This window comes from Macaca mulatta, chromosome 3, assembly GCF_049350105.2.
Source record: "Macaca mulatta isolate MMU2019108-1 chromosome 3, T2T-MMU8v2.0, whole genome shotgun sequence".
In the NCBI taxonomy this organism is placed as follows: domain Eukaryota; kingdom Metazoa; phylum Chordata; class Mammalia; order Primates; family Cercopithecidae; genus Macaca; species Macaca mulatta.
The window spans coordinates 106,432,125-106,455,503 of NC_133408.1; the positions used below are offsets into that span (position 1 = coordinate 106,432,125).

A 23,379-nucleotide genomic window follows, 5' to 3' on the forward strand; every position below is an offset into this window, starting at 1 on the left:
TGTTACTGAAGAAACACAATAGGGAAGGAAGTTGAGAACTCTTTCGTTGGTGAATTCAAATTAGAATAAGACTTGTGTGAATTAAGCAGCACATTACCATTTAGAAGCCAAGAGGGCAAAGAAAAAGGACACTTAAACCAAGATGTAGACAAGGGTTTCTGCTTTGAAATTGCATTGGTTGTAAAGTTAGAGGGACTATGAGTGACTTCATGAAGGGAATTCATTTTGGTTTTACATGCAAAATCTTCAGAGCCAAAATGCCATCCCATCACTGAATGAAAACGATGGAAATTATACTTGGATAATGCATGAATGCATGTTCCTGGCCTCTGAACTCTGCTGACACCCATTTCTCTTCCAGGAGTATTTTCATCAGTCCCCTGTCTCCCCTCTACTGATTTCAGAATTAAGTTTTTCAGGAAGAATGTGCTGAGTCTGCCTAGCACATGGTTTAGTGTTTAGCAAATTTTAACAGTAGCAATGATTATAATATCAAAATCTCAGCAGAATCACTCCCCATCAATATGGATGGTAAACACTTCCACCAGATCCTCCTAACTCCTCAGACTACATTTCCTATATGTTTACTTGTGTTTCCAAAACTGCTGACCACCCCACCTGAGAGCATATGTCATTCTGTCAGGGCGCATTGCTCTCAGAATAATCAGCTTCTGTATTAAACTCTTCTTCTTCCATTCTTGAGGTAATTTTTCTTTTTCTGGACACTCGGATTCTACCCACTTCCTCCACTGCTTGGCAGATCCTTCCACATCTCGGTCTATGCCTCGAAATTCTTCCAAGAGGGCAATTGCCTGTAATATGATAGGGAAACAAGTAGGAATGGTGTGAACGATACTTCATAGTTTGAGATGAAGACTTGTGAATGTGCCTAATTTTATGTAAAAAATCCGTGCTGGATAGTGTTCACTTTCCTCTCCAGATTTCCTAATTTTGCTTTTGTTTTTGTTTTTTGCTCTGCGGAACGGGTGAGCTCAAAGGACACTTGAGCTAAGTTCCCTGGTTCCCTGACCTAGTTGGGTTTGGCCAACAAAATGCAATGACAGGAGCCTGGAAGACTGGAGAAGAGAGAAGTGGGGGTACTTCTGTCAGAGGCATTTGAACCAGAGCAACTCCATCTTGAATAGGAGTTGGGTAAATTGAGGCTGGGACCTGCTGGGCTGCATTCCTAGGAGGTTAAGGCATTCTAAGTCACAGGATGAGACAGGAAGTTGGCACAAGATACAGGTCATAAAGATAAAACAGCTTGCAGTAAGGAAGCTGGCTAAAACCCAACAAAACCAAGATGGTGATGAGGGTGACCCCGGTTGTTGTCACGGCTACACTGCACCAGTGCCATGACAGTTTACAAATGCCATGGTAACGTTAGGAAGTTACCCTATATAGTCTAAAAACGGGAGGTATGACTAATCCACCCTTTGTTTAGCATCAAGAAATAACCATAAAAATGGGCAACCAGCAATCTTCAGGGCTACTCTGCCTATGGAGTAGCCATTCTTCGTTCCTTTATTAACAGACTTGCTTTCACTTTACGGACTTACCCTGAATTCTTTCTTGCACGAGATCCAAGAGCCTTTCTTGGGGTCTGGATCAGGACTCCTTTCTGGGAACATTTCCACCCCAGCTCTTTCTCACAGGAATGTGGTTTGGCAGGGAATATGTTTCTCCGCCACAGGCCACAGATCCCCTACGGTTGGCTCTCTCCCATAACTTCATTTCTCAGTAGTTCCAGTAACTGTCCTTTTCCTCCTTTTTCCTGCCCCATCCCCTGGCTGATTTCCTAATCCTTCTTGCCCATACTATGAAAACAGACTCTTGGTTAAACTTTCTTCATCACCCTTTTGAATGTGCCATCTGTTTCCTGTTGACACCCTGAGTGATACACATTTGAACTTGAATTTTGAATTCTAAAGTTACAATCTAATTACAAATACTAATTTAAAAAACTGAACATATATAAAAATAAGAGGTAACAGTTATTTTCAATGCATAGAAATATTTCCTTCTTAGAAAAAAGAGTAGGGCAAAGCTTAGCGTATGTTGAACATCATTAAGATACTCCAGATCCTGGGAGAATTAACTCCTAACAATAGGGCCTTTGACAGAAAAATGCAATGAGCATTGATAATTGAGGTTTAAGCCAACTGTCACTTTTTTCTCTATAATATTCTGCTTTGCTTAAACATTTTACAATGAGAATAAACTAACCTATTGTGGTGTAATTTAAAGAACTATTTAGAAAAATGGAGAAACAATTTAAAAAGAAAACAAAGTAGATTTAAGGAAATTTTAAAAAATATTCATTTGTATCACTTGGCTTTTATCAAAGGTCCTGACAGATTGTACATGTTTATTAACTTTTCCACCCATACATAAGTTAAAGGCTCCTTTACATCTAAATGAGAAATTAACCAATTTAATAATACAAAGATTAATAACATTACATTATATAGGGCATTTCTAAACTGAAATGGTGCTTAATACATCACTTGTATTCTTTAATGTTTACATTTCAACACTGGAGAGAGCTAGTATTTTAAATAAGATCCAGAAATTAAGAAACTGTATTCCTAACATACCTTGATAGCACTCCATGACTGAGAAGTTAGGAAGTCAACAGGACTCAGATGAGTGTGTTCAACGGTGAATCGAAGCAGGAAATCCAATTCAAGGGGGTCTATCTCTTTCTTTCTCAACAAAATCTTGAGAGTAGACAAAATTGAAAAGGATTATTTGGTTTACATCAAAATCATGACACCGGAAGTAGTCACACATTTAACAGACATGACTGAGCAGGTAGAACCACACCTGCTGGGAAGTCCAGTTGATATCTGTTCTATTGTTGAAATAGTGAATCTCAGATTATGTCAATGATCTCAAAACCATGATCAGAAATCTAACAGAAAATAATTATGAAGGCTGATTTACTCCAATTCTAACACCTATCTCTATTAGCAACATATTTAAAATACGCATTCATAAGTGTTTTATTATTAGATCAAACTTGTCTTAACACTTATTCAAAATGAGAAAGCCTCTGGTGACAATGGATTAAATTACTAAACAGAAGGTAGAATCAGTATTATTAGTTAATTCTGGTACAGTAGTTATTCAATAAACTACGAGGTACATGAAGTTTAATATGTAAGATTATATCGAGAAGAATGAGAAAACCTTTTACAGGTACAACTAAACACATTGTGAAGTGGAATAAACTTCAGATATTCTGCTCACAGAACTGATAAAAAATCCATAGTATATTTTGGAGAGTACAAATGAAGTATTCCTAATTTTCATATAAAAACCATAACACCCCACAGAGCTAAACAGGTAAAATTTTTGAGCTTTATATTATCTTAAAATTCCAGATATTTTCAAAAGGTGTTATAAGTGATAACATGCATTAAAATATTTTATTAGATTTTTTTTTCTTGAGTTTATTTCAACAAACAAGTAATTGTCCATATAGTTATGAAACTTTGATTTATGTAGATTGTCAGGAGTTGAGGTTATGATACAGCTATGGCTTCCAAAGGGAAGTTTTAAATAGATGTTCATGTCATGTACTATCATCCCTGGCCTTTTCCTATTAATGAGCAGTACATACAAAACAAGTATTTCACGGCTGTCATCCCAGCACTTTGGGAGGCAGAGGCGGGTGGATCATGAGGTCAAGAGATCGAGACCATCCTGGCCAACACAGTGAAACCCCATCTCTACTACAAATACAAAAATTAGCTGGGTGTGGTGGTGCGTGCCTGTAGTCCCAGCTACTTGGGAGGCTGAGGCAGGAGAATCGCTTGAACCTGGGAGGCGGAGGTTGCGTAAGCTGAGATCGCGCCACTGCACTCCAGCCTGGCAATAGAGCGAGATTCTGTCTCAAAACAAACAAACAAAAAAACAAGTAATTCATTGTGTAATGCCTTGCTCCTGTTTATTAGATGTACAGTTCATCATTAGCTACAGGTGTGTATAAAGTGCCTTCTTTGGCACACACAGAATAGGTAAGATGTAGATATTTCCTTAACATTTGGATAGAAAAAGACATAAAGCAAACTAGCTGATAAAAAAAAGGGACAACCTGCTTATTTTATCTAGGAATGTGGTCTGCAAGGGTTTCTTTTTTCTTATCATGAACACTTTTTTTTTTTTTTTAAAAGACGGAGTCTCCCTCTGTCGCCCAGGCTGGAGTGCAGTGGAGTGATCTCGGCTCACTGCAACCTCTGCCTCTCAGGTTCACACCATTCTCCTGCCTCAGCTTCCCAAGTAGCTGGGACTACAGGCGCCCGCCACCACGCCTGGCTAATTTTTTGTATTTTTAGTAGAGACAGGGTTTCACCATGTTAGCCAGGATGGTCTCAATCTCCTGACCTCGTGATCCACCCACCTCAGCCTCCCAAAGTGCTGGGATTACAGGCGTGAGCCACTGCGCCTGGCCACAAACACTTTTATTTAAACAAAGTCTTTCATAGAAATTCATGTGAAAAAGGAAAAAAAAAAAAAAAGGAAGCAGGTTTCACTGAAGGTGTGGGCAAGAAACCTGGAGCTCTCTTTACCTATTCACTGCTGTCATTTTCCTAATTTTAATTGACAAATAATAATTATATATATTTAAGTGGTACAGTGTGATGCTTTGATACATGTTTATATTGTAGAATGGTTAAATTAAGCTAATTCATATATCCATCACGTCACATACTTATCTTTTTTGTGATGAGACTTAAAATCTCCTTTAGCAATTTAAAAATACACATTATTAACTACACACAATGTTAAAAAAGGAAAATTCAGTCATTTGTGACAACATGGATGAACCCAGTCGCTGTTTTGTAGGGAGACTCTGAACAACTCCCAGATCCACTCAGATCTGGACTCATAACCCTCATCTCAAAGAACCTTCCTGGTAGGGCCTGGACGGTTCTTTACAGGACCCGAGAAGGTGAGAAGAATGTCTCATGAATGTTTTTCAGGGTGACCACTGTGGTAGGAGTGTAATGTGTATACCCACCCCCCAGTGCCCACTCCCCAAACCAAAGCACTGGGACCTAGGAGAAGGCTGTCACATGCCCAAGTTCCCCATGGGAGGCAAATTCTCCTCATGCCACCAAGAGCTTCTGAAAAAGGTGCCTATTATATTTTGCTTCAACAGAAAATATATAATATTTTATATATTACATAAAAATACATACTATTTTACATAAAAATACATATATAATATTATATATATATTATATATATATATATATAGAGAGAGAGAGAGAGACAGAGAGAGAGAGAGAGGCATCTGCCTTTGGTTCTGGGGATCCTTTTTCAAGTAACTGATTTCCTTACCTGAAAAGCCATCTGGGACAGGAAAGTGAGCTTGTCCTTCTCAAACAGCGCCTGGCTGGTGTAGAGGAAGACGGCGTGGGTGATGCTCTCCATCAGGATAGAGATGCGTCCCTGCATGTCTTCCACCTTGTCAGCCTGCTCAATCACTCTGTGGAACAGCACGTTAAATGCCTGGGAAATTTAATGTGACCATTAAAATGTGACAATTGGCGCCTGGATATCTAGCTAGCCCCAGATACACAGGGCAATGGTTTAAGTTTTATCAATAGGGAGTGAGAATGAGGCAAAATTTTTAGAAGGATTATAGTTTCTGGCACATGGTACATGCTCATCAAATGTTTGCTGTCATTACTGTTATTATGAATATGATTCCATGAAATCCATTCAGTCTCTTTCCAAGCAACTGAATTGCATCATTTTCTCTCCTTCTGCCCATGTACTTAAAACAATATTTTAATATTTAATTGTGGTAGGATACACATAACATAAAAGTTACCATCTTAACAATTTTAAGTGTACACACATTCAGTTCAATAGTGTTAAGTATATTCACATTCTTGTGTAACCAGTCTCTGGAATTTTTTTTTCATGAACATAAATTACACTGTTTAATGCAGACTCAAGGCCACACATTTTTGGGGGAGTAGGTTTTACTTGCAGTACAGATTCTCTTCACGTAAGATTACAAAAATACAACACAATGTGATGAGTCCAATTTAAACATTACGTGTGGCAGTCCATATTAACACAAATAGCTCCCAAAGAGGAACAAGAAAAGCTAAATCTTGTGTCACTAGGATGCCACAGCTTTTTCATTTTGCAAAACTGAAGCTCTGTACCCATTAAACAACTGTATATTCTTCCTTCCCCCCAACCCTGGCAACCACCTTTATTCTACTTTCTGTATCTATGACTTTGACTATTATAGGTACCTCACTGATATGGTTTGGCTGTGTCCCCACCCGAATCTCATCTTAAATTATCGCTCCCATAATTCCCATGTGTTGTGGGAGGGACCTGGTGGGAAATAACTGAATCATGGGGGCGGTTTCCCCCATACTGTTCTGGTGGTAGTGAATAAGTCTCATGAGATCTGATGGTTATATAAGGGGAAATCTCTTTCACTTGGCTCTCATTCTGTCTTGCCTGCTGCCATGTAAGAAGTGCCTTTCACCTTCCGTGATGATTGTGAGGCCTCCCCAGCCACGTGGAACTGTGACTCTCTTTCTTTATGAATCACCCAGTCTCTTGGGTATGTCTTTATCAGCAGTGTGAAAACAGACTAATACACTCATACAAGCAGAGTCACAGTCTTACTGTGACTGGCTCATTTGAGTTAGGATAATATCCTCAAGGTTCATCCATGTTGTAGCATGTATGAGAAATTTGTTCATTTTTAAGGCAAAAGAATATTCAACTGCATGGATATACATTCAATCAATCTATTCATCCCCTGATGGACACTTGGGTTGCTTCCACCTTTTGACTATTGTAAGTAATGCTATTATGAATTTGGGTGTTTGGATATCTCCTAGAGACCCTCATTTGATTCTTTTGAATAAACAGCTATAAGTGGAATTGCTTGATCATATGGTCATTCTATTTGTAATTTTTCTGAGGAACTGCTACACTGTTTTCCACAGCGGCTGTACCATTTTGCATTTCCACCAAAAGATTCCAATGTCTCCACGTCATCACCAACACTTGTTATTTTTTTTTTTATAGTAGCCATTCTAATGGGTGTGAGGTGATATCTCATTGTGGTTTTGATTTGCATTTCCCTAAAAATTGGTAATGTTGAGTATTTTTTCATATGTTTGTTGGTCTTTTTTTTTGAGACAAACTTTCATTCTGTCATCCAGCCTGAAGTGCAGTGGAGTAATCATGGCTCATTGCAACCTCAGCCTCCTGGTCCTAAACAATACTCCCACCTCAGCCTCTTGGGTAGCTGAGACTACAGGTATGTGTCATCACACTTGGCTAATTTTTAAATTTTTTTGTATACACAAGGTTTCTCTGTGTTGCCCAGGCTTGTTGACCATTTTTATAACATCTTTGGAGAAATGTCCACTTACGTCCTTATCCTATTTTAAAATCTGGTTATTTGCTTTTTTTTTTTTTGGTTCCATGTACTTTCGGGATGCCCTTTGGTCATCTGTTCTTCCTTTAAGGATTACTCTTGATATTTATTACTCTCGTTCATGCCTTGGTGATAATGGCATTGTATGGATTGCTATATCTCTCTCTCTATATATAAATTTGAAAAATATATCTATATATATAAATAGCTGTCAATATACAAATATTTATTTATTTTTGGATGATAGGGACCAGAGACCACAGATTAATTAACCTTGAAGTATGTATATTTGAGTGAAAGTAAAATCCTACAATGACAGATATATACAGTAAACATTGGTAAGAAGGCATTAATGAAGGATAGCTTGAATATGTCTTATCTGAAATGGTTGGGACCAGAAGTGTTTCAGATTTTGGATTTTTTCAGATTTTTGAATATTTGCATATACATAATGAGATATCTTGGGGATGGAACCCAAGTTTAAACACAAAAGCATTTATAGGTTGGGCTTGGTGGTTCATGCCTATAATTCCAGCACTTTGGGAGGCCGAGGCAGGTGGATCACCTGAGGTCAGGAGTTTGTTACCAGCCTGGCCAACAGGGTGAAACTCCATCTCTACTAAAAATACAAAATTTAGCCAGGCATGGTGGTGGGTGCCTGTAGTCCCAGTTACTCGAAGGGCTGGGACAGGAGAATTGCTTCAACCTGGGAGGTGGAGGTTGCAGTGAGCCGAGATCGCGCCACTACATTCCAGTCTGGATGACAGAGTGAGACTCTATCTCAAAAAACAAAACAAAATGAAAAAACAAAATTCATTTATGTTTCATATACACCTTATACACATAGCCTGAAGTTAATTTTATACAATATTTTAAATAATTTTGTGCAAGAAGTGCTTGAGGTCAGGTGTAGAATTTTCCACTTGCGGCATCTCGTCAGCATTCAAAAAATTTCGTATTTTGGAGCATTCTGGTTTTTGGATTAGGATGCTCAATCTGTACTAATCTGATATTTACACTTTTTTTGTTTTTGAGATGGAGTCTCGCTCTGTCGCTGAAGCTGGAGTGCAGTAGGGCAATCTCAGCTCACTACAAGCTCCGCCTCCCGGGTTTACGCTATTCTCCTGCCTCAGCCTCCTGAGTAGCTGAGACTACAGGCGTCCACCACCACGCCCGGCTAATTTTTGTATTTTTAGTAGAGATGGGGTTTCACCATGTTAGCCAGGATGGGCTCAATCTCCTGACCTTGTGATCCGCCCTCCTAGGCCTCCCAAAGTGCTGGTATTACAGGCATGAGCCACCATGCCCAGCCGATATTTACACTTTTTTAAAATCAGTTTTTCATTTACACACAATAAAATGTGCCTATTATATGTACAGCTTGATGAGTCTTGACAAATAGATATATTCTAGTAACTGTAGCAACCAAGATATAGAACCTTTCTACTTACATCACCAGAAAAAGTTCTCACGTGCCTATTTACAGCCAATTTCCACCACCATCCCCAGCCCCAGTCAATTACTGACCTGCCTCTGTCACTGTAGAATAATTTTGCCTTTTCAATAATTTCACAGAAATAGCATCATATGGTATATACTCCTTGGTATCTGGCTGCTTTTCAACATAATGTTTTGGTGATACATCCATGTTGTTGTGTACACCAACAATTCATACCTTTATGTTTTGAGTGATAGCCCACTGTGGGAACATGCAAAATCTGCATAACTATTAATGTGCCAGTCCTTTGGGTTGTTTTCAGACTTTGACTTTTATGAATAAAGTGTCTCTGAACATTTGTTAACAAGCTGTTTGCAGGCATACATTTTTATTTCTCTTAGGTAAATGCCTGGAGTAAAAGTGTGAGATCATATTTTGTAACTGTATATTTACCTTTATAAGAAATTGCCAAACTGTTTTCCAAAGTGGTTTATTGTGTTTCCTCCAGCAATGTGAGAGAGTTGTGATACCATATCTGTGTTACACTTGCTATTAACAGTTTTCTAAACTTGTAGCCCCCCGCATTCTGCTTTTAATTTTTTTGATGCCTGATGAGCATTTTTAATGTGCTTGTGGATAATTCATATGTGTTACATGTCTGTTCAACTCTTATTACTGAGTTGTACAAGTTCTTTATATATCCTGATACAAATTCTTTGTTTTATATGTATGTATTGAGAATATTGTCTTTGGTTGTCTGTGGCCTACCTTTTCATCTTCATACCTTTTGAAAACCATAAACTTTTAAGTTTGATAAGGTTCAATTTATTAATTTTTTATTTTTTATTGTGTCCTAAGAAACCTTTACCTAACCCAAAGTCCGAAGCTTTTCTCTTATTATTTTTCCTAGAAAATGTATAGCTTAATCAATTCATTTTGAATTTTTTATATGGTATAACAATTTGAGGTTTATTTTATGTCATGTGGATATCCAATTGTCCTAGCACCATTTGTTGTAAAAACTAGCCTTTCCTCATTGAATTGTCTTGGCACCCCTACTGAAAATCAACTGACCATGCATTTGTGGGTGTAATTCTGGATTCTCTAATCTGTTCCACAGATCTATGCGTTTTTTTTCAGGCCAGTACTACAACATCTTGATTTGTGTAGATATGTCTTTTCAGTTTTTGAGACGGAGTCTCACTCTGTTGCCCAGGCTGGAGTGCAGTGGCACAATCTCATCTCACTGCAAGCTCCGCCTGACAGGTTCACGCCATTCTCTTGCCTCAGCCTCCCGAGTAGCTGGGACCACAGGCATCCGCCGCCACGCCCGGCTAATTTTTTGTATTTTTAGTAGAGACGGGGTTTCACCGTGTTAGCCAGGATGGTCTCAATCTTGTGACCTCATGATCCACCCGCCTCAGCCTCCCAAAGTGCTGCGATTACAGGCGTGAGCCAATGCGCCTGTTCACAGATAGAAGTCTTAAAAACAGAAATTGTAAGTCTTCCAACACTGTTTTTTTCTTTTTCAAAATTATTTAGCTATTTTAAGTCTTTTAAATTTTCACACAAATTTTTAGGATAAGCTTGCCAATTTCTACCAAAAGGAAAAAGGAAATGTCTTCTGGTGTTTTGACTGGGACTGAATTGAGTCTATCAGTTTGGAGCGAACTGACATCTTAATATTGAGCATTCCAATTGATAAACATGGTGTATCTATTTAGTTAAGCCTTCTTTAATTTTACTCAACAATATTTTGTAGTTTTTAGAATACAAACCTTACATATATTTTAATAAAATTATTCCTAACAAGTTTCATGGCTTTGGAAGCCACTGTAAACAGTGCTAAGATACTGATTTCATTTTCCACTTGTTTCTCATGTATAGAAATACAAGGTACTTTGTATATCGACCTTACATCCTGCAACCTTGCTAAAAATTCACTTCTTAGTCCTAGCAGGGTTTTGGTGAGTTTCTTGGGAGTTTCTATATACATAATCAGGTCATCTGTGAAAATATAGAGTTTTCCTTCTTCTTTTCAATATCTTGCCTTCTATTGTCTTATTGTACCGACTGTAACTTCCAGTGCAGTGTTGAATAGATGTGCTGGGAGAAAGATATCCTTGTCTTGTTCCTGATTTTAGGGAAAAGCATTTCATTTTCAACATTAAGTATCATCTTAGGTGTAGATTTTTTCTAGATGCATTTTATCATGTTGAGAAGTCACCATCTATTCATTAGTTGAGAGTTGGTTGTTGTTGTTTTTAACTAATTTCTTGAAATTTTTCAAGTTCTTTGCATCAATTAAAACGACCATATGAGCTTTTTTCTTTTATTCTGTTAATTGATTAATTATACTTCGTGATTCTTGAATGTTAAACCAATTTGATTCTTGGCATACATTCCACTTGGTCATAATATGTTGTGCTTTTTGTATATGGCTGGATTCAATTTGTCAGCATTTTCTGGAGGAGTTTACCAACAATGTTTCCAAGGGGGACTGCCCAGTATTTTTCTTTTATTGTAATGCCTTAGTGTAGTTTTGGAATTTGGCTAATACTGAGCTGACACTGATGATTTAGTTTTATCCTTCTCCTCATACACAGTTACTCTCAAACTCCAACCACACTGTGCTTGTTAAAAGTTTTGCATACTAGTTCTGTACTCTTAGGAAACCTGCTAGTTATGCTCGATCCTTTCTTCTTTATTATTGCCCATAACCAGTCCATCTCCAAGAGTCAATGATTCCAGGTTCAAATCATATCTCAGGTCTGTTCATGTATCTCTGAGTCTTTTGTCATCACATCAGTTAACTGCTTGAAATCTTCCAATGGCTTCTTGTTGCACCCAGAATATAATCCCCAAATCCCACACACAGTGGTCTACAAAATTCTGTGTGATCAAGTCTTTCCCACCTCTCTAGATTCATTTCTTGCTACCTTTCCCCTAGCTCATTACCCTCCAACCACAGAAATTCACTCACTACCTGGAATCCCTGAATTCTTTCATCTCACACATTCCTGTTTTCTCCAAACTCTCTTTACATAGCTAAGTCCTACTTATCCTTCAGAAATAAATGTTACTTCCTCTGGGAGGCCTTCCCTGAGCCCCCAGTAAAGCAGCCTCTCCACCTCTATCATTCTCTCTTACAGTACTTTCTACTTTTATAAACTGATGTGTGTTCATAAAGGTGGAACTATATCTATGTGTACATATATATCTTTATGTATCTATATATAGATATAGCTCCACCCTTATGTTCTTTCCAAAAGTATATACTCAAGTGACAAACATCTGACATGATGATTGATCATAATAAACATTTGTCTAAAAATGGATGAACAGATGAACAGAATGAATGAGCACTGCCCAGCAGGCAGCAGCATGATACAAGGTATGGAGCATGGGCTTTGGAAACAGTTACAGGTTGAAATGCTGGCTCTTAACAATAACAGATATAATTTATTGGGCAGTGTATTTAAAGTCTGAAAATGTCATCCTTATTTTTTTAATGGGGATGATATTATATTCTTTATTGAGAAGTAACAGGGATAAAGAATGAGCCAAACTATAAAAATGCCTTGCATGTAATAGTGACTTAATAAATAGTTGTTCTTATTATTTTTCTTTCTTTAGCAAAGAAATATAAGCATTCTCTTTCCAAGACACATTTTCACAAAGACAAAATAGGAGCCTCAAGAAAAATTCTCTTAAATTTAAGAGTTGGCTGGCCAGGCGCTGTGGCTCACACCTGTAATCCCAGCACTTTGGGAGGCCGAGGTGGGTGGATCATGAGGTTAGGAGATCAAGACCATCCCGGCTAACATGGTGAAACTCCGTCTCTACTAAAAATACAAAAAAATTAGCCAGGCATGGTGGCGGGCGCCTGCAGTCCCAGCTACTAGAGAGGTTGAGGCAGGAGAATGGCATGAACCCAGGAGGCAGAGCTTGCAGTGAGCCAAGATCGCACCACTGCCCTCCAGCCTGGGCAACAAAGGGAGACTCCATCTCAAAAAAAAAAAAAAAAGTAAGAGTCTGCTCAGGAGCAATACACCAATATAATATGATACCATATCCATAGTTTAATTACCTCAAAGTCTTACTGAAAATTATAAATGAAAATTCCTGAGAATGAGGATTTTGCTTTTGTTATTTTGTTAACCAGATCCTCATGACTCCTTACTGGGTATACACTGATTGCTTAAAAATACATTCTGGCCACGCGCAGTGGTTTACACCTGTACTCTCAGCACTTTGGGAGGCCGAAGCAGGGGGGGATCACTTGAGGCCAGGAGTTCAAGACCAGCCTGGGCAACGTGGCAAAACCCTGTCTCTACTAATTATACAAAAATTAGCCCGGTGTGGTGGCGCACTCCTGTAGTCCCAGCTACTCAGGTGACTGAGGCATGAGAATTGCTTGAACATGGGAGGCAGAGGCTGCAATGATCATGCCACTGCACTCCAGCCTGGCGACAGAGTGAGACTCTGTCTCAATAATAATAATAATAGTTATTATTATTAATAAAATAAATTCCAAATTTCCAGAAACAAATTGAACTCCTAAAGTTTTCCATATTTCTTAGCTTATTCAGCATTACCTTCAAAGAGAACTGGTAGATGGGGTTGATTTTTTGGAGGTCATTAATAACAAAATAAAGAAGAGATGCTCTTGCTGCCACTGGTCTGTAACATTCTCGGGCCTCGTTGATTTTTCTTTCATTTTCTTTGGCTTCAATCACCTATGGTGGGATCAAACAAAATAAGTAACTTATTTACTCTTCATATTCTCTACACATATCCAAGGAACGGAAGACGTACCTGAAATGAAAAATTATGAGTATTAAAATAGATAACATGCATGGCATCCATGTGCATGAGCTTTTCTAAAATGTTTACATTCATATTTTAAAATAATTTTTTAATAAACTGAGTTTCAGTGAGAATGGACATAACTCTAGTGGTTTTCTAGGTTACAGATTAAACAAACCTACTTGTTTTCGGTTCTAGAGAATTTGTTTCTGAGTAATGTCACCTTTCTGCTCCTTCTCTCTCTTTCAAGGCTTAATAACCCAGCTATATCACCTCCCAGGGATGGCTCTTAAAAGTCTGCTGGGTCAATTCAATGCCAATAACTTTATTAGGCAACAAGGCATACAAAAGCAGTCAAGGTCAATAATATATCCGGTAACTATGCTTACTAAAAAGCCTTAATATAAAGACTCTCATGCCTAATTCTAACTTTGCACTGAATCATCCATATGTCCATATATTTCCATTTAGTTTATCTTTATGTATTAGCCTCTGGGCACATTCAGAGAGATAATTAAAAAAGAAAAACCACCACCACCATCAACCAATATATTCAGTTTTACCCAAGGCTCAAATATCTATTTATTTTATCCAGGACTACCGCTGGTCCCACAGGATACAGTATTTTCCCCAACCTTCTCTACAGACTTGACTCATAATATTTGTGTATAAAAGGGAATAAAATGTAGGGCAGAGAAGGAAGTCACTACATGGTGATATATGAAGAAGACAGGAAGACACATTTTAAGAGACAATTAGAAGTTAACTTCAAAGCTAAGTTAATTTACTTAATTGTTCTAACTTTACCATCTTAGGAGCTGCCTAATATTCACTTACTTGAAAAGATGGAGAAATTTGGGATTCCATTTCCTCACTTAATTTAAGACAAATATATAGGATGTGTAGTGACACAGCTTCTGCTGGGTAATTAATAGATTACTTAGTAATAAGGGTATTCCAGAAAGCAAATAAGGGTCTAATTCACACTGAAATGATGGAATTTTAAGGGTTAACGGTCATTTGTGAAAGCCCAAAGTGCACATCACACATAAGGCATATTGGGACCCATGCTGGACGTTAGCAGGAAGCCTATTTCATAAAAATTTCTACTGGCTTTTAGGAAATGTCATTTTTCCAGGGGTGAATAGTGCATTTGAGTATAGCAGGAGACTATCATTTGCTCAGTATCCTGCCACGGCAGGCCAGTAAACAAAACTTCCACTCTAAGAATTTCTTTAAAATGTCCAACAGCTTGGAGAATCTGCAGAGAAGCTGTAGGATATAAGTTTGGTAGAGCCGGATGCTAAGGCTTTTCAGATTTTCAGCCATAGAAGCCAGCAGGCCTCAACTTTCTTTACATTTGATCACCCAGGAAAAATAGTAGCTGGACAGTGTCTGATTTGAATGAGATCTCTATGGAATTAGGAGAAGCACACATTCAACCATCTCCATCTCCATTTAGAATCCCACACAGTCCAGTTGCAGCTTATTAAATCACCTGAATTCCACACAGTGGTCCTCTTAGAGGAATTACTAAGTCTGATTACACTGCCCGCCCCATGTGTCTCATTCAAACAGACCATTAGAATCTGCCAGGTATCCTCCGCCCTTCCTACCTTGCGCTCTATCTCTGCCGCAGTGGCCTTTGTTGCCTCCAAGCTCTCTGCTAGTTTGGCGTCATCCAGAAAGCTTCCCTCTGCTGCAGAAAGGCGCAAAAGGAGGTCGTCTTCCAGATACTTGAGCTCAATCTTAAAATCATTTTGGTGCTTTGTCAATACCAACTAATACAAACCAAGAAAAGTGTGAAAAATGGTGGTTAAGTACATTTATTATTTATTTATTTATTTATTTTTTTTGAGAGGAAGTCTCGCTCTGTCACCCAGGCTGGAGTGCAGTGGTATAATCTTGGCTCACTGCAACCTCTGCCTCCCAGGTTCAAGCGATTCTCCTGCCTCAGCCTCCTGAATAGCTGAGATTACAGGCACCTGCCACCACATCCAGCTATATTTTTGTATTTTAGTATAGACGGGGTTTCACCATGTTGGTCAAGCTGGTCTCGAACTCCTGAACTCAAATGATCCACCCACCTCGGCCTCCCAAAGTGCTGGGATTGCAGGCGTCAGTCACCGCGCCTGGACAAGTACTTATTTTTAAAGCAGAGTTTCCTTAATCACAAATTTCACGAAATCAGTATATAATAAAACACCCTTAACATTGAAACCATACCAATCATAATTTTTAGAAGTTCTTTAAAAAACTTCAGAAGGTATGTTAAGATCTAGTTGCACTCCAGGGCGCAGAGTATAAACACTTACAATAATTTAACATCATGAACCATAGGAAGAATCTGTTTAAGAAAACATCAGAAACTTCTGGTTTCTGCTCAGATGTATAAAGGCTTAGAAGTCTTGTTTCTGTTCTCAAAATAGGAAAAACACTCATCAACAATTCTTCTTACATGCATCAGAAAACTGAGGTCACAGGGCAAATTGCCATCCTAAAAATGGGCAAACAGAATCACAACTTCTCAGGAACACTGACATGGTAATTGGCTAATTGCTGAAGGTAGAACTTGAGTTAAAACTTCAGCGGGGCCCAGTCTTTGGAGTCTCTACACTTCTTTGAGTTTTACCTCCAGGAAACGCCATCAGGTTCTTACAGTGAAAGTCAGATAAAATCTACACCCGCTCTGGGCTCAGGATAGGAAAAGTAACCATTATGGCATAAGCTCAGAGGCAAAGTAATTATTTTAAATATGTCCAGAGCTTTCTGCTCTCCTTAACAAAATCCTGCCCACAAAGGAAACTACTTGGTCAGTGCCTAATATGACCTGGATGTATTAGTCTGTTCTCAATTTGCGATAAAGGATTTCCTGAGACTGGGTAATTTATAAAGAAAAGAGGTTTAATTGACTCATAGTTCCACATAGCTAGGGAGGCATGAGGAAACATAATCATGGCGGAAGGGAAGCAAACATGTCCTTCTTTCCTTGGCAGCAGGAGAGAGAAGTGCCCAGCAAAGGGGAAAAGCCCCTTATAAAACCATCAGATCTCATGAGAACTCACTCACTATCACAAGAACAGCATGGAGGAAACCAACCCCATGATTCAGTTACCTCCCACTGGGTCCCTGCCACAACATATGGGGATTATGGGAACTACAAGTCAAGATGAGATTTGGGTGATATCATAGCCAAACCATATCTCTGGGGAAGGGCAGACTTCCTGTCCTTTAAAAAAGGCTAAGTAACTCTTCTGAAGGTCACATTCCAGTGATTCAGGGCTCCTAAAAAACTCTGAGATTTAATGATAAGATAAAAGAATGCTTCCCGTGCATAATACCTTACCAACACATTGACAGACTCCAGTATAATATCAGTGGATTATAACTGAGAGATTTGCCAAATCAGTTTTTAGGGAAACCTAAAGACAACAAAGGAGACAAAAACAAGGACACTAGATAAAACTGAAGTCTACAATACAAACAGCTACAATGAACATGAAACACAGCCTTAACTCCTAGCCCTAGAAACATAAAACCTCACATTAAAATGGTATTTACTTCTGTGACAATTATCTAACACACCATGTCTGGCTTTCAACAAACAAGTACAAGGTGTACTAAAAAGCAAAAAACAGAACAAAACAAAAAGAAAACAAAAGACAAACCAGAAGAGAGAACGCAAACCTCAGCACGAGACTCAGATGTGGCAAAAATTTTGGAATTATCAGACTGGGAGTTAAAAGTAACTACTTAATGTGCTAAGAGCTTTACTGGAAAAGTGAACACCATGAAAGACCACATGGGCAATATAAGTAGAGATAGAAACTCGATGAATAAAAAGGAAATGCTAGAAATAAAAAACAATGTAACAAAAATGAAGAATTTTTTTTTTTTTGAGACGGAGTCTCACTCTGTCACTCAGGCTGGAGTGCAGTGGCATAATCTTGGCTGGGTCTTGATCTCCTGACCTTGTGATCCACCCACCTCGGCTTCCCAAAGTGCTGGCATTACAGACATGAGCCACTGTGCCTGGTCGAAGAATGTTTTTGATGGGCTCATGAGTAAATTAGACACAGTGACAAAAATCAGTATGCTTAGACATGTCAGTAGATACTTGAAAAGAAAAAAAGAATAAAAATTAAAAAGGAAAGAATATCCAAGAACTGTGAGATGCTTACAAGGAGAAGAAAGAAAAAAATGAGCAGAAGAAAGATTGGAAATAATGGTAGCTAAAAATTCTTTAAAATTAATGAAAGATACTAAACCATAGATCCAGGACACCCATAGCACGTTAAGCAGGATAAATGCCAAAAAATCAACTCCTAGGCATTTAATATTCAAACTGCGTATCAAAGACAACGAAAAAATCTTGAAGGAGTCCACAGGAAATAAATTACCTTACCTATGAAGGAACAAGGATAAGAATTACATGGAATTTCTCTTGAGAAACTATGCAAAAAGGAGAGTTGAGCAAAATATTTAAAATTTTATGGAAAAAAAATAACAAATAATTTTGTATCTTGTAAAATTATCCTTCAAAAGTAAAGCAGTAATAAAAGCTTTCTTAGACAAACAAGACTGAGGGATTTTGTTGTTAGTAGATCTGCCTTACCAGAAATGTTAAAAACAAAAATTCTTCATAGAGAAGAAAAATGACATAGGTCAGAAATTCACATCTATGTAAAGAATGAAAGAGTACTAGAGAAGGAGTAAATGAAAATAAAATAAGTTAGTTTACTAATTGAGCTGTCTTTTCAAAACAGTAATAACAGCAATATAGTCAGTGATTATAACTTATGGAGAAGTGAAATGAATGACAGCAATGTTATAAAGGATGAGAGGAAGGAAATGAGAATAGTCTCATTTTACCTGCATTGGTAATGCGGTATTTTTTACCTGCATTACCAATGAGGCAGTAGTGTTATTTGAAAATGGAGTTAGAGGCTGGGCACGGTGGCTCATGCCTGTAATCCCAGCACTTTGGAAGGCTGAGACGGGTGGATCACCTGAGGTCAGGAGTTTGAGACTAGCCTGACCAACATGGCGAAAAACCATCTCTACTGAAAATACAAAATTAGCTGGGCATGGTGGTACATGCCTGTAATCCCAGCTACTCGGGAGGCTGACGCAGGAGAATTGTTTGAACCGGGGAGGCAGAGGTTGCAGTGAGCTGAGATTGTGCCATTGCACTCCAGCCGGGGCAACAAGAGCAAAACTTCATCTCAGGGAAAAAGAAGAAAGAAAAAAAAGAAAATTGAGTTAGATTAGTTGTAAATGTATACTGCAAATGCTAAGGTAACCACTAACAATTTTTTTAAAAAGAAATACAATTTATATTGTACTTATATATAGCAATATATTTTGTTAAGAGAAGATACACTAGAATCATATAAAATGCTTAATTAAAACCAAAGGAGGCAGAAGAAGAGGAAAAGAAAAATATTATAAATACAAAATACATATATTTATATTGTAATATATAAATATTACAGCAATATATACATATATAGAGAAAGAGTGCGTGAGCGTGAGCATGCAATATATACAGCTAAGACAGAAGAGACACTGGAATCATAGAAAGTGCTCATTTAAAACCAAAGATGGCAGAAAAAGAGAAAAAGACAAAAAAAACTAGTGAGAAACAAGTATAATGAATAAAAACCAATAAAATATGGTAGATATTGATGTAATTACAGCAACAATCTCTTTAAATGTGAATTATATTGACATAGTGGATAAAAACAAGACCTAACTATCTACTGTCTATAAAATCCACTTTAAATATAAAAATTAAAAGGAGAGAGGGAGAGAGATGGAGAAAGATATATCATGCTAACACTAATCAAAAGACAGTTGGGGTGGTTATACTAATTTAAGACAAAGTAGTTATCAGAATAAGAAAAATTATTGAGAACAAAGAAGTGCATTACATAATAAAGGGGTCTACTCTCCATGAAAGCATAACAATCTTTAATGTGTATGCACCTAATAACAGAGTGTCAAAATACACAAGGTAAAAACTAAGAGTTGCAAGGAGAAATAAACAAGGCCACAATTATAGCTGGACAATTCAAAACCCTTATATCATAACTGACAGATCCAGCAGGCAAAAAATCAGCAAGGCTGTAGCTGAACTGTGCAACATCATCAATCATCTGGATTGAATGTCACTGACTACTTTATCCACCTACAGAAGAATATACATTTTTCTCAAGCTCACATGGAACATTCACGAAGATGAACCAAATAACACACCAAAAAGGCTTAAAAGAATAGAAATCATACAAAGTATGTTCCAGACCACAACAAAATTAAATAAGAAATCAGTAACAGAAAGCTTAAAATTCAAAAATATTTGGAGATTAAACGACACACTTTAAAATAACACATGGGTCAAAGAAGTCTCAAGAGAAACTTAAAAATATTTTGAAAGAAATGCAAACAAAAATACAACATATCAAAATTTGTGAGATGCAGAAAAAGCAGTGGTTAAAGGGAAATTTATAGCATTGAATGCATATATTAGAAAAGTACAGAAGAAAACCTAAAGGTATTTATCTAAGCTTTTACCTTAGAAAATTAAATAAAGGAGCAATGTAAATCTAAAGCAAGCTTATGAATACATAATAAAAATCAGAGCAGAAGTCAGTAATATTTTAACCAGAAAATCAATAAAATCCAAAGCTGATTATTTGAAAGGATCAACAGAATGTATAATTCTCTAGCCAGGCTAGCCAAGAGACAAGAGGCGGCACCAATTATTGGTATGAGAAATGAAAGAGGGGCATAAATACCAATTCCATGAACATTAAAGGATAATAAAAGAATCTTATAAACCATTACATGCTTACAAATTTGATAACTTAGATGAAGTGAATTGATACTTTGGAGGGCAGAATCTACCAAAAACACATACATAATCTGAAAAGGCCTATATGCATTAAATGAATTTATAATCTTTCAAAACAGAAACCACCAGGTCCAGATGATTCCACTGGAAAAATAGTATCAATTCTCTACAATATTTTTCTAGAAAACAGAAGCAGAAAGAACACTTCCTATCTCATTCTATAAGGCAAGCATTACTCTAAGACCAAAACCAGATAAACCCACTACAGGAAAAAACAAAAAAACTACAGACCAGTATCTCTGATGAGCATAGATGTGAACATCCTCAAAAAATTAGCAAATCAAATCCAACAATGTACAAAAATAACGAAACACCACGACCAAGTGGGATTTAGTCCAGGTATGCAAGTCTGGTTCAAAAGTGAAGTAATGATCTATAACAAGCTAAAGAAGAAAAAATGTAGTCATATCAATCAATATAGAAAAAACATTTGATAAAATTTAACAGTAATTTAATGATAAAAACTCTCAGCAAATTAGAAATAGAGGGGAACTTTCTTGATAAAGAACATCTAAAAGAAGAGAATCATAGCTAACATTGTACTTAATGGTGAGAAGCTAGAAGTTTTTTCCCTAAGATCAGGAATGAGGCAAGGTTCCACTCCTATTCAATGTTGTACTAGAAGTGCTAACTAATACAGTAAGACAAGAAAAGGAAATAAAAGGTATACAGAATGGGAAGGAAGAAACAAAAAATTGTCTTTGTTCACGCATGACATGATAATCTATGTGGAAAATCCCAAAGTATGAACATAAGGCCTCTTGCAACCAATAAGCAGGTAGAGCACATTTGCAGGATGCAGATTAATATACAAAAGCCATTGCTCTTCTATACACCAGCTTTGAACAATTGGAATTTGAAATTTAAAACACAATGCCATTCACATTAGTACCAAAAAACTGAAACACTTAGGTACAGATTTCACAAAGTATGTTGAAGATCTGTCTGGAGGAGTAAAAAACTCTGATGAAAGAAATCAAAGATCTAAACAATGGAGAGATATTGCATGTTTATGAATAGGAAGTCTCAATATTGTTAAGCCATTCATTATTCCTTTCTGAAATTCAGCACAATATTATTCAAAATACCTGTACATTATTTTGTAGATATTGAAAATTTGATTCTAAAGTTTATATTAAAAAGCATAAGATCCAGAATCATCAAAAATATACAGAAAAACAAAGTCAGAGAATTGACACTACTTGGCTTCCAGACTATCAAGCTACAGTAATCAAGGTGGTGTGATATTGATGAAAGGATACACAAACAGATCAATGGAATGAAATAGAGAACCCAGAAATATGAACAGATCCACAGAAATATGGCCAACGGATGTTTAACAAGGATCAAAGGCAATTTAAGGGAGAAAATATGGTCTTTTCAACAAATGGTGCTGGGACAACTAGATATCCACATGCAAAAGAATGAAGGTGTACCCCTACCTCACACCATGTACAAAAATTAACTCAAAATGTACAACAGAGCTAAATGTAAGCACTAAAATTACACAGCTCCTAAGAGAAAACATACATCTTCATGAACTGTCAGTTAATGATTTCTTAGATATGATACCAAAACACAAGCAAGAAAAAATAGATAAATTGAACATTACCAAAATTAAAAACTTTTGTGCTTCAAAGGACACTAACAAGAAAGTGAAAAGACAACCCACAGAATGAGAGAAAATTTTTGTAAGTCATAGATCCAATAAGAATCTGACATTCAGAACACAAGAACTCCTGCAACTTTTTTATGCTAACAGAAAAAAAAATACTATTTTCTTATATGGTCTGGTGGTGCCTTGATTACAGACATGGTCCCTGATCCAGCCTGGCAATTAGTGCACAAGGCAGCAAGCCACTGCTCCTTTGAATTCTGACTTGGTGGATGACCCACTCCTGGCATGTTGCAGTTCCACTGAATGTAGCACATTTGTAAGGAGGCCTCAGGGAACCATGTCCACTCATACCCAGCCTTGATCTCACAGCTGTCTTTGCCTACATGGCAACTGCTGCAGTGGCAAATCCAAGTAAAGCAGCCTCACAAAGAGTGTAAGCATGGACCAGAATTTCTTGCACGGCTTAGTAAAACATGATTGCTGGACCCCCAACCAGAGTTTCTCATTTAGTGGGATCTGGGCTGTGGCCAGATAATTTGCATTTAAAGCGTATTTGTATCAGCACCAGCTGATAGTGATGCTGCTGCTCCAGGACCCCCAGTTTGAGAATCACTGATTTATACCAGGGTGGCAATCTTTTTCTGGAAAGGGCCAGATAGTAAATACTTTTGGCTTTGTAGGCCATAAGGTATCTGTTGCAACTACCCCACTCTGCCATCATAGTGCAAAAGCAGTCACAGAAAATATGTAAATATATGAACAAGTCAATTTTTTGTTTGCTTTTGTTTTTGTTTGGGACAGTCTTGCTCTGTCCTCCAGGCTGGAGTGTAGTGGCACTATCCCCGCACACTGCAACCTCTGCCCCTGGGTTCAAGTGGTTCTTGTGACTCAGCCTCCCCAGTAGCTGGGGCTACAGTTGTGCACCACCACACATGGGTAATTTTTTGTATTTTTAGTAGAGATGGGGTTTTGCCATGTTGGCCAGGCTGGTCTCAAACTCTTGGCCTCAAGTGATCCAGCCTCAGCTTTCCAAAGTGTTGTATTACAGGTGTGAGCCACTGTGTTTGGCGATGGCTGTGTTTCAATAAACTTTATTAACAAAAAGAGGTGACAGGCCAAATTAGGCATGGGAGCCACAGTTTGCAGACTCCTGATTTGTACTAAGAAAAAGT

The 23,379-nt window shown here is 37.6% G+C and overlaps 1 protein-coding gene across 1 annotated transcript in view; it reads right to left on the reverse strand.

The window, feature by feature from the left end:
- DNAH11 (dynein axonemal heavy chain 11) overlaps positions 1–23,379 on the reverse strand; it is a 373,548-nt gene that overhangs the window by 33,393 nt on the left and 316,776 nt on the right. Inside the window, exons 67-71 of the mRNA XM_077996991.1 lie at positions 15,293–15,457; positions 13,466–13,606; positions 5,350–5,520; positions 2,598–2,720; positions 619–812 (exon numbers count right to left, since the gene is read on the reverse strand). Coding sequence (XP_077853117.1) covers positions 619–812; positions 2,598–2,720; positions 5,350–5,520; positions 13,466–13,606; positions 15,293–15,457 — 794 coding nt within the window. The remainder of the gene's footprint in view (positions 1–618; positions 813–2,597; positions 2,721–5,349; positions 5,521–13,465; positions 13,607–15,292; positions 15,458–23,379) is intronic.